General features: G+C 41.6%; 1 protein-coding gene across 1 annotated transcript; it reads right to left on the reverse strand.

Moving 5' to 3' along the window:
• Positions 1-1,291: 1,291 nt before the first annotated feature.
• LOC138249481 (olfactory receptor 6N1-like) lies at positions 1,292-5,314 on the reverse strand (the record flags this gene model as incomplete). Its single annotated transcript, XM_069203440.1, has 2 exons — positions 4,386-5,314; positions 1,292-1,307 (listed from the first exon to the last, which is right to left on the reverse strand). Coding segments are annotated over exons 1-2 (945 nt in total), but the record flags the coding sequence as incomplete, so codon positions are not given.
• Positions 5,315-13,117: the final 7,803 nt, after the last annotated feature.

Below are 13,117 nucleotides of genomic sequence, written 5' to 3' on the forward strand. Positions count from 1 at the left end.
TGAGATGGGTCGCAATTTGCGACCCCATAGCGAGTCAGGGCACTCACGGGGATGGTGGCTTGCTGGGAACAGCAGACCACCATGTCCGTGACTGCTTTTAAATAAAGAAGTTTTTTTTTTTCAAAGTGCAACCCATTTTCCTTAAAGGAACACCCCTTCCTATTTGCGACTCGGAAATGCATTTTGCGAGTCGGTTCCGACTCGCAAAATGCATTTCAACATAGCAAAGTGGCTTTAGCCAAAGGTACGACCTTTTAAAGGACACATGTAAGCATATGCTGAATGCTTATCACTAAAATGTATACTTTTAAAGCGCTTGTTTTTATCTTAAACAGTATTTTGCCGCAGCCTGTTTTATACAGTGCAATGCTACAGAGTTAATTCTGTGGCTCTTTGGTCACACACAAAGACATCTGCAGTGATCAAATTAGCCAAATGAGGTGTCATAGGGTAAAAGAGTATAATTCCCTTTGATTAGTTTAGCCTGCATTAATTCTTAATTTGAGCTATGTGTGTTTTTATATGCAGTTACTCGAAGGTAGAAAAAAAACAATAAAATGCCAATTTTTTTCTTCTTTTTAGCTATGTCTTTCACCCCTTCTTCGCACTCCCTAGCTCTGCTCCATGCCACTAAGTAATACCATGATTGTGTTTGTTTTTATGGCCTTTAACTGCTGCATGTAAAAAATGAGAACAGCCTTGAAATGTGCCTTCGTGATTTTGCACCACCCTAAGAAACACATCTACGGCCTTCCAGGTGGGCACGCTCTATAGTTTGAAAACCTCTAAAGCTTGGCTATAGTAGATTTGAATTTGTTTGGTCTGTAGTACTACTGGAATAGATGTTAATGTAACTTAGGGCCAGATGTATCAAAGACCTAGTTTGCATTTCTTAAATAGCAAATTTTAAGAAATCCATATTAGAGAAATGCAAATTGGGATGGAAGAAAATTGCGAATCCCAAATAGCGATTTCTTAAAATTCGCAATCGCTATTAGGGAATTGAAGTCTATTCAACTCTATGAGCCTGAAGGCCCATAGGTGCGAATGGTTTTGCATTTCCCAATTTGCGAATTCCTGTTAGGAATATGCAAATTAGGTAATGCAAATCCAAGGGTGCTGGGGGCCCTTTGATGCACCCCCCAAAAGAAATTGTGCACATGTAAAATGCACATATGCCCTACGGGGATGTGGGCACTACATGCCACTTTTAAAAATGCATTTTTAATACATGTTTAAAATTGCACATGGTTACCACCAAATTTGAATTTGTGGTAACTGCATTTCCTAAATGCCCAGTTCGCATTTAGGAATTGCATGATACATGTGCTTTGGAAATCGCAAATAGGAATTCCCTATTTGTGTTTTCCTATTTAGGGAATCACAATTTGCAATTCCCTATTCAAAGACGCAATTTTAGGGAATCGCTAAAAATTGTGATTCACTAAAATTGCACTGCACTGCCTTTCAGACATCGTGAAAGGCGATTTTGCATTCACAAACGGTAGAATTTACTGATTTCCACCATTTGCGAATGCAAAATCCTTTGATACATCTGGCCCTTAGTGAAGAGCAATTCTTTTTCCCATTTCTTATGTGTGTTTTTGAATTTGTATGACCTTCTGTGTTAATTATTAATTCTGATGGATATGAACCCAATACCGGCAGTTGCGGGGCCCATTGGAATTCTATGTTTAGAAGCAACACTGTTGGTGGGTGGTATTACACACAGAGATTTCACCTACTTCAAACAGGCTAAGTTTCTGGAAGGAACTGCAGCTAAAACATATGAGAATCAGTATGGTTAGTCTGATTCCCACATTCTATTCCCCACAAACGAAGAGTCCCTGTTTGCCATCAGTAATGGTAACCCAGGGCCAGGGAAATAAATGGGTTTACTCAAGGCCACTCATAATGAGGACCTTTGTAGTAGATAGTCTCCATTTTCCAACCAGTTACCATTACCATTCCCACATTTACTCCACAAACATAGACATATGAGTGCTGAATATTCCACACACTTTGTGGGAAATGGCACACATGAGACATAGGATAAATGTAGGCTGTGATGTTTGCACACACCTACGTCAACTGCATTTATGAACGTGGGAAGTAGTTCTACAGGAGTACTGCTTTATGCATTCAAAAATACATTCCTGATTAGGAACCAAAGAGATATCTGTCTTTCAAAAGCTTTAATTTATTTCTAACACTTTTATTGTTTTTTAACAGGAAGGTTGGGACTGAGTGATTTGTCTAGAGTAAAACAGAGAGACTTGACTCAATTCATACTTATTCATACATATTCACAGCTTTCAGTTTATTTGTCCATTCGCCAGACAAATACTGAGTTGGTGGAAGGGAAAAGCAGAAACCCTGCTTAAAGAGTTTTTAGACTGAGTTTATTTTGAGAAGTCCAAGATTTTGTATCTGAAAGGCAAAAAGTGGGAGAGTTGATGCTAACAATGCCGTCCATTTTTCAGTAAAGTTTTGTGTCATCAGTGTGTTTGAGGAAAGAGATACCAATCTTATTAAGCATTTCATCAAGGGGCTTGACAGTAGATTAAGGTGGGAAGGATACAATCTGAAAGACACTGATGAAAGATTGCATGAGAGTTATCTGCCTTGTTGATGTGCAATGTTTTAAACCATTTCAAAACATGTCCATGTCCATTCTGTCTCTTAGAATATATGGAAGGATGTTATGGTCAATAACATTAAATAATGCAGATAAATCAGAGAATATACCAAAACGTGTTGTCAACAACTTCAAGCATGAAGGTTTATTTGTTGTGTCATGATATGAACTCACATTGGAACTTGTCCAATCTTTGTTTTTTCAAGAAATCAATTTGAATGGTTGACAGGCAATCGACTTCTTCATGATTTTTTTTTTAAAGGGAGGTCTGTGGTGGGTCAATATGTTTCTAATTTATCAGAGTCGGCATCATGTTTCTTAAAGAGGGTGAACCTGGCCAATTTTGAGGAAGTTAGGCAAACAGTGTTGTTTGCATGAGGCACAAATGAACTTGTCAGTAAGATATTAGTGCTTCCATATGTTTGATAAGAGAGGCAGAAAGTCTGTTGTTGCAATAGAAAGTCTGATATCAATTTGGTGAATGGGTTGAAGATTTTATAGAGATCTGAAGGTGCTTTCCTCCAGAGACAGATTTTTTCTAGGTGAGGTAGAGAGGGAGGTTTAAGTATACTTTCTGATGTTCTGTATTATTTAGTGAAATGATTACCTTTGACATCCGAAGTGAAAGAGGGCAAAAATGTTTTGTGTGATTTATTGTGCATAATCCTATAGTAGTTGATTGGTTTCCTGGAGTTTTGCCTTCTGTAAAATTAATCTGCTGGTCTTTCTTTCGGAAAATAATATCAAGAGTAGGAGGTTGTGGGATATATTTTTCCATCTCCCCTTTGGCATGGTAGGATGCCATAGATGACTGGGTATCAGGCTGGGCAGCAGGTCTTAAATATGATGCAGGCAAGGAAAGAGACTAAGGGCCAGATGTACCAAAGAATTTTACCCATTCTGTGTCTATGCTAAAAAGCTTTCGTACATATGGCCCTTAGTGGAGTTCTCTGATGGCTGGTGTGATCTTTTCATTTGAGGAGGCATGCTGCACTGAGAAAGCCCAGTAAAGTTAGGTGGATCTCAAAACATCTGACCAGAAAAGTAGTTCTGCTTGGGTTCTGCTGGGGACAGCATGTCCCATTAAATCTTGTAGTGGGCTTAAAGTGGGTGTGTTTTTGACCTTGCCAATTAGAGATTGTCATAGGACTGTTGTTTTGTTATGCAGTATTCTGCCTTTCTATCATTGTTCTCTCAGTTTCCACAGTCTACATGTGCACTTTGACTTGCATTTTCCTGCAACATATTTATTGAGGTTTGATGATGGCAGCATTGTCCTGTTAAAATGTTGTTCTCTAATATAGGACTATTGGGCCTTAAGTGTATTTTAGGGGTATGTGACAGAATTATCTGTCCCTACATTGGCTCAATTATAAGAAGCCATTAGGCTAAGATTGAATTTGAGGTTGCAAATTCCATGTGGGGTTTATAGTTCTGTGTTTTTTCTGTACATTCATTCTCAATTCAAGGGGTTTTGTTTAGTTTGTTCATCTGAGAAACTAATAACATGAGGAAGGTATGTAATGACTCAACTACTTATGGTATCATCTTTTCTGAGGAGCGTGTGTACTTTGCTAAAACCACTATCCAAGAGGAAGGTCTGAGAGCACATAAAGGTCTAGCATTCACCAAAACCACCAGAAACAATCACAAACCTTTTGAATTAACCTTTGTTTCACATTATATTTTGGACCATATTTTTTATACAAATGTATCTCATTGAAAGAAGAACAGTTTGAAGAATGTTAGCTTCCTCCTAAATGCCTCTTTAATCTCTTTGTTTCTCAGGGTATATATCAGAGGATTAAGCATAGGTGTCAAAACAGAATACAGCATTGCTACGAGTGAGTCTACATCAGAAACATAGGATCCCACAGGACGTATGTACATGAAAATGATTGGCAAAAAAAACAGATTTACCACAATCAAGTGAGACGCGCAGGTTGAAAATGTTTTTCTTCTTCCTCCTTTTGAACTAATTTTGAGGATAGATGATATTATTTTTATGTAGGAAACGAGAACCAGAGAAAAGGATGAGATTACAACCACAAAGCTAAAAGAGGAACCAACAGCAACGTTGAGGGAAGTATCAGCACAGGCAAGCCGGAGAAGAGGTGGGTGATCACAATAATAATGATTAACAACATTAGGTCCACAGAAGGGCAGTCTTGTGGCCAAAATTGCAGATGTCAGTGGAGTGAGGAATCCTCCAGTCCAGGCTGCTAGAGCTAGTTGAACACAGCGGTTTCTGGTCATAAATGTTGCATATTGGAGAGGCTGACATATGGCATAATAGCGATCAAAGGACATCACTGTCAACAGGAGACATTCTGCAGATCCCAAGGAAAGAAAGACATACATCTGTAAGAGGCACCCACTAAAGGAAATAGTCTTGCTATTCATGAGAAATTTAGCCAACATTTTTGGTACAGTCACTGTGGTGAAACTGAGATCCAGGAAGGAGAGGTGACTGACGAAGAAGAACATGGGGGATTGAAGTTTATCATCAAGGTTTGTGAGGAGAAATACAATCCCGTTACCTGTGATAGTTAGAAGGTAGATGGGGAGAAAAATCCCAAACAGCAAATCATGAAAATCCTGCAGGCTTGGAAACCCAAATAAGATAAACACAGTCACTGAGGTGAAGGTATTGTTGTACGCTTCCCTCCTCTCCATGTCTTTCTGTAAACAGCGGCTGAAAGATAAATATGATGGTCCTTAGTGCAATAAACATGTAAAAAGAGTGATGGGATTTTTAAGTATTACCATTCTCATCTTTAATCTATAAAAAAGATGACAAGGACAATTTGGCTTTGTGCAAAAAAAGTAAATGTCATTTTTCTGCTTACCCACCTTTTCCAATAATTAATTACTTCCATGAATGCATCCCTATATCAGTTTGGGTGGGCACAAACTGAGGCAATGCAGATACCGCAAGATGAACGGTGGTTATAGAGGCAGTTACATGTATAAAGACTATTATTAAACAAAAGTAAAGCATGATACAATAGGTGCTGTTTCTGAGCCTATCAAAAAAAGATTGGAAGCTAGGAGTTCCATTTAAAAGATCTAGTCATCTGCCATGATGATTCTCCATTAAAAGAAATGGACCTTGCCAACAGTCTTGATGATGTGCTAAATGTGCAACAAGTGGAAGCAGACTCTTAAATTGAAGGAGAGATTCATAGAATAATAAATTGAACACAAGGCTACTCAGAGAACCACAAAAATATTATTTGTTATGAATATTTTTAGGTGTAGCAACAAGGAATGGAATGGATGGACAAGACTTAAGATGAGGTCCCTACCCCAGTACTAAAAAGTCTACTCTGAGGAGAATGTGGATCACAGCCAAAATAAAACCCAGAGAAGCCACATAGAAAATATTAAAATGCCAAAGAATAGAACAACAAAGAAGCTTGGGGTGCATCAAGTAGCAAGTGATTTGTTAAGATGAGCTGGAGAGAGCCTAAAAGAGAGAGAGACAGTCTAGCACTTGATTGACAAAAAGGAGGCAAGCAAATTTAGTGCATACCCCATAATTCTGGTCTATCACCAGTGGCCATCACATTGTGGTGCATAAAATATTCCTACATATTAAATAGGGGGGGGGGCAATGTTAAATTATGCTAACAACTAACATTTGAAGGGCATTGACAACACCATTTTCTGACAGCATACAGAAACCACTGAAGGTGTATTCAGAGAAGTGGAAAACACATTAAAATGGGCATAAGTGCTCATAAAATCTGAGTAGATTTTGAAGTTGTTGGCACACTGTGGAGAGGGTCTTGGCAACCACACGTTGGATTACAGAGGGAAAAACTTGACCACCTAATGCTCTAATTTTTATGATAGCTTGGTCAAGCAGTTAGGCAAATCTTGGAGAAGTGCAAATCATTTGTTGTACTCACAGTATCAATAAATGAGACCGTGCACTCAAAAGAATAACTCAAGACTAATTTACAAAAATACTTCAGATTTATATAACATTTTTAATCCCAAGATCATTAAAATCAGTTAAGTACTTTTTAAGTTATGAATTTTTCAAGTTTTCAAAATAATCGTTTTGTGCGTAATTACACACCATAGGAATCAATGGGAAAAAAACATTGAAAATGCATATAATATCAGACAATTTGTTTATCAAGGTCTTCTTTTGCAGCTATGTACTAGCTGGAGAAGTTCAGACGGCTCCCTGTTTCAATGGGAGCAGCTGCAGAAAGTTGTTGGAGCTGGTGCCAGGCCACTGCAGGGGGAACACTTAGAAAAGCACTGAACAGGTGGACTTAAAGGTAAGTTCAGTGGGTCCCCTGGGAGTGACGAGGTTGCAAGGGGTGGGGTCCCTTAGAGCACAGCAAGATTTTCGGTGCAGGGCACAGATAGGCCAGGTGGAGAGCGAATCGGTAAGCCAGGAGCTGTGCACAAAAATGCCCTTAGAAGCAGGATTTAGGTGGTTTTGAGGGTCACTGCAGGTCAGCAGGGGCACTCTGGTGGGAGATCCTGGTGGTTTCTGAACTCTCTTGACTGGCGCTTTCTATTGGTCCTTTATCAGTCTGGAGTGAACTGTCCCTCTTGCTGTCTGATGTGAGATGACCAGTACCTAGGGCTACTGCACAGTTTGGCTACTGGAGGGCACAGTACCCCCAAAACTGATAGACTTACAGGATTTGTCCTCTGGGTCTGTTGGGGGGAGTTTGGTCTGGCTGCAGTGTCTTGTTGTCTGGTCAAAAGCCGGTCAGTGAAGTGGACTTCACTGGGTCTTTGGTTCTTTGTAGCAGTAGAGTGATGCCTTTACTCTGGAGGGAGATCTTTGGCAATTTTTCAAAAGTGGAGGTGCTCTAGGGGTCAGTAGAGTCTGCCCAACATCCAAGCTCCCTCTCAGCGGCGATTGTCAAGTCCTGGGTGCAGCAGGCAGGGTTTCCTGGTGCAGCAGGACTTCAGTTATTAAGCCTTGGGTCTTCTTTGTTGCTGGTCGTCTTTTGTCCTGGGAATCTGATTTCTTGGTCTAGGAATGCCCTCTAAATACTGTATAAATACTGTATAATATAGTAGACATTTAGGAGAGTACCTGGCAGTCACCAATGGGCCATCTGCCTTAGGGTGTCTACACCCACTAAGTGACCACTCCCTGTGGGCAAAGGTCACTTACCTACACCTGATTGGCTATTTTACTTCTGTGCAAGATGGAGGAAAATGAAATGGAGGGGTCACCTTCATGCAACACTTTGGGGCGGTGCAAGCCAAGATGGACCACTCCTCCTGTCCTTTGTCTAGTTTCCCGCCGTTGCTCCCACCAAAAGTGGGAGTTTGCAACAGGGGCAGGCATCTGCTGCTAGCAGCAGGCTTAGGGGCCAAGTTTCAAGGGTGGCAAGTCCTTTGATGCTTGCTAGCAAGACAGTGCACATTCCTGTGGGAGGGGGTGTTAACATCTCCACCCAGGATGGGCTTTGTTCTGAGTCCCAGAGAGCAGGATCTCTCACCCCACGGACTCAGAATTTTGTCTGGCTGTGGCAGGTTGGTTGTGACCAGCCAGCAACCAGGCCAGGGTAGTTAGCTTTTGCAGGGGACACCTCTAAGTTTACCCTTGGATACATTTTGTAATAAATCTAATACTGGTACCAGTTTAGATTTATCATTCTTTGATACCGAACAACCCAGGATTCAGAGAAGCCCTCATGTAGTTGTGAAGCTCATACTGACACGTGCCCAGCACATGTATTAAATGGCTGCCTTGTTCACTTACTATGTCCGAGGGTTTGCCAAGGATATAGCAGGGGCATATTGCTGATGCCTCTTGGCCCACACACTAGCCATACCATATAATGCACCTGGCCTTAGGGCTGTAAGGTCTGACAGAGGGGTGACTTGCCTATAGTGCATGCAGTGTGTAGTGGACAGGGCACACAGGCTGTGTGCCATGTTGAGTTTTTCATTTAGGATTGCATCAGAACACTCAGCGTGCAATGGCAATGCTGGGTACTTCGGGATGCATGGCCCTAGAGGGTGGCACACTCTGTTCTGCTGCCCCCTGGGGCCTTCTCTTAGTACCCCATGTCCCATACCATTTACTTGGGACTTATAGTGGCAGCTATAAGTGTTGTCATTCATGCCAATGCATCACAACAGTTTTAGGGAAAGAGATCTGGCCGAAGAAACCTGGTTAGCAGGGGCCCTGGGCACTAACAACTTTGAGACTACATCAAATACAAGGCAAAATGTGAGGGGCTAACCATGACAAAAGAGACCTTTTCTCACAGTTGTTCTATAACTGAATGCTCTTAAAAGGCAGCAGTCAAAAGATAGCTACATTTAGTTGCAAATGTATTATGATCTACTAGGTCATTTGTAAAGTGTAGGATGAAACACATAAATTAAATAATACCCACAAAATTTACAGGAAAAAACAAAATGGAATTTAAACACCTGGGGCCCAATTCACAAAGGTAAATGTAGACCAAAAGTGTAAGTTCAGACCTGAAGCCTACGCTTAGACCTAAAGGCTTACTTTACTAGTAGCAAAGTTAGAATTGCGGTCTAATTAAAGTGTATCCTAGACCAGAAGTGTACTTTTACTACTACTAAAGTTAGACTTTTGGTCTAGTCCAATTTTAGACCTGAAGTCTAAGTTAAGACCGAAAGTGTAATTTTACTACTAGTAAAGTTAAATCTTTGGTCTAAGTTCAGACCAAAAGTCTAATTTTACTAGTAGTAAGTCTATACTACTAAGGGCCTCATTAGGAGTAAAACAGGAGTGTTTGGGCCCATCTCGATAACAAGTTGGTGTGTTTCACAAAGATATTTTGGCTGCTACACTCAGTTGAAATCTCTGTTTGAAGCATCTGGGGAAAAATATCAGAATCTGCACAGAAACACTGATGCTTACAATACCTGTGTTACTCAACAGTATTAACACTGCACTCTGTATCGCAAAACGTAGCCACCATTTTCCCATCATTGATTTTTTGAGATGGCACTCTGTCATCCACCTCCATATTTTCATAGTATTTTCTTTATCTTTGGATAGGTTTGAGAGTATAACTATGTCAGCTACATGTAGTAGCATTTTAAAAGTTACATCTTGACAAGTATTACTTTTTTACTCTGTAAATCTGTATTATCATTGCTTCAAGGGGGGCTTTTGAGAATGGCAAAGGTGTCACCTTGCATGTACCCTGGGGAATTGAAGATACGTTTTTACCACCACTTTTACACTAACTCCAGCATGCAAAGTTTGAAACACAGGCAGAAAATGAGGGCCATATTCATCATGCACTTGTGTCACACTTGTACCATGCAACAGGGTGCAAGTGCCACACAACTTCTAAGTGAGCTTTATCAAGCCAAGCAAGGCCACCTTGTGTGGCCCTGAGTGGTTTGATAAATCTGGAGTAACACAGCACAAATTGCTTCATTGTGTTACCCTGCCCCGTGGGTGTTCCTGTGCGACACCCTTGGATTTTGAGGCTTTCCTAGATTTACCATAAGTGGTAGACCTGGGAATGCACCACTGCTGCTATGCCTCCCCAGGTGAGGTGTTACAAGAAGAAATATGTTTATTTCTCCTCGTATTTTCCTCTTTCTATCTGTGCTGCATTCTACAGCACACACAGAAGGAGGAAAAAGCTGCAGGGCGTTATTTTTTACAGGAAGGTGCCCCTTCCTACACAAAGACAATCCAGCTTGCTACACAGGCACCCTTGCACCATAGTGCAAGATTGCCTGCATTGGCACTAGGCAACACATTGTTCGCCAGTGCTGAGAAAAGACAGGAATGCTCCAAATAGTGTTAAATATGATGGATTCCTGACCCACAGACCCAACAGACATTAGCACCTATCGGCCAGCTTTCAAGGACTCAACACAGAAAAGATATTCAACTTCTCCCCCAGGCAAGCAAAGGTAAAAAAGAGGGAAACGGAAGTGCCATCATTACGTGGCCACCAGCAGCAGCTGCCCCAAATCTCAAAGAGAGAGCCTGTCAGACATAACAGAACCCACCAATGGCATTAAAAACAGCAGCTTAGATAGTAAATGCACCTCTGCAGCAAGGACCAATTGTAGCATGCTTAAAACACCATTCTATGGGGGTTATTACAACTTTGGAGGAGGTGTTAATTCGTCCCAAAAGTGACGGTAAAGTGACGGATATACCACCAGCCGTATTATGAGTTCCATAGGATATAATGGACTCGTAATACGACTGGTGGTATATCCGTCACTTTACAGTCACTTTTGGGACGGATTAACACCTCCTCCAAAGTTGTAATAACCCCCTATGTGTTTCGAAAACTGAACATCAATTATCTATTCTCAATATTCCACAACCTGTTCAGACTCTGGGAAGTAATTTTAAATCTATACGTAATCTCATTTTTAAAGTAAATCCTGTGATGCTGTCTCAACTTTAAATCAAACACATGTAAACCATTGGAAAGGACTTTAATTGTTGAGGGCTTATTCCTCATTCTTCAACATTTTACTTAAATCAGTACTGGTTAACCTTTTCTGCCTCCCCAAGCCCATTGATGTCTCCCAAATAGAACAATCCATTTCCCGACCCAATCAGAAACCCATGAGACCCAAGTAGAATCCCCACACTACCAGACTAAGTTAATTTATTTTCTATTATGTTTGTTACATAGATCATTCAGTTCCTTTATATAAGTACAGAAAAAGGTCTCTACCCAAAATGACTTTTAATTTGGTAAGATCCTGTAATGAAATCTTACACCACTAATCATAAAATTTGGAAAAACACTTTGGGGGTCATTACGACCCCGGCAGACGGCGGAACACTGGTGGTAATACTGCCAACAGGCTGGCGGTGTTCCGCCTGTGTATTGTGACCGTGGCGCATTCGCCACGGTCATACCGCCGGTCCGGACAGGATACAGCCTTGCTTCAGCCGGGCGGTCATAATCCACCAGGGCATCGCTTCAAGCAGCGCTGCCCTGGGGATTATGAGTCACCAACCCCCAGCCTGTCCATGGCAGTAAACACCGCCATGGAAAGGCTGGCGGTGAGGGGGAGTCGGGGTGCCCCTGGGGGCCCCTGCACTGCCCGTGCACTTGGCATGGGCAGTGCAGGGGCCCACAGGCACAGCCCCATCGTGCATTTCACTGCCCGAATTACGGGCAGTGAAATGCGCGACGGGTGCTGCTGCACCCGCCTCACATCAACATTGCCGCCGGCTCAATTACAAGCCGGCTTCAATGTTGATGTGACTTTTCCACTGGGCCAGCGGGCGGAAACGCTGTTTCCATCCGCAGGCCCAGCGGAAAAGTCATATTAGGGGGCCGGGCATACGGCCAGCAATGGCGGTATGTTGGCTCCCGCAGCTTCGGCGGTCTTTTTACAAGACCACGGAAGTCGTAATGAGGGCCTTTATATTTTCATCTACAAGTGGAAGCTACTCTAATTATATTTGCTCTGGTAAATATAAGACAAGAATGTAACATTGTTTGGGGGTTGAATGAGTAGGAGCAGCAATCATATCTTTGCAAACAAAGCTTGTAGAAATACTACATCTTCATGTGAGGTAGATGACGTAGGAAAAGAGTTGGCTTCACCCACAGCACTTCCTTTAATTAAATCTCTACTCATTTAGTAAACAAGTGTTCAACAAATTAACCAGCCAATCTGTCCAACCATTTATTAAATACCACAAAACATATAATTAAGTATCAATCTCCAGTGTCAAATGCATTAGTTTTCAGTGCACAAGTTAAATCATCCAGCCTTAAGATGTTGTGCCAGTGTTAAGATGTCATGGCCTATCTAGCTCACACTTTCTTATTGGTAACTTATAGAGCAGGCACTGAAAGCCCTGATTTGGAACGGGATGTCCTTTCAACTCGCCACCCACCTTTATTTGGATTAACTGCCAGACCTAAAGTCTAACATACCTTCTAGCTTGCATCCCCACTATTAGCTGAACCGTGGGAGGAGTTAAAAATAAGACTCTAAGGAATGCATTTACTCAGATTTTGAGCCGTGTTTGCGTCACAAAAGTGATGCAAATTGACACCATTTTTTTCCCAATTTACTTTCCAGCGCAAAACTTGTTTTGCACTTGAAATTCACTTAAAAGTTACACAAAGCAGAGCATAGCCCTTCTTTGCATTACTTAGCGCCAATAGGGCGTTCCATGGATGGTGCATGGGCGTCCCCATGCAACAACCCATGGTCTTTGATGCAAAAACCCTATCTACTGAAAAAGCAGACAGGGTGTGCGACAAAAAATAACGCCCGTTTCACACAGATGCTACCAAGGAGAGATGCTTTGATTTCGCCTTTCTTTTCCAACTTTACATGTGTACTGCACTGTACAGCACACATACAAAGTAGGAAACATTTTAAAGTGAGTCGAAGCATAGTATTTTGTACTGAAAGGGTATGCTACAGTCACAAAGACACCCTTGCTCTATGATGCACAGGAGTGCGCATGGTGCACGATGCCTGATTGACCACCGGCAC

The sequence above is a fragment of the Pleurodeles waltl genome, chromosome 8, assembly GCF_031143425.1.
Source record: "Pleurodeles waltl isolate 20211129_DDA chromosome 8, aPleWal1.hap1.20221129, whole genome shotgun sequence".
Taxonomy (NCBI): Eukaryota; Metazoa; Chordata; class Amphibia; order Caudata; family Salamandridae; genus Pleurodeles; species Pleurodeles waltl.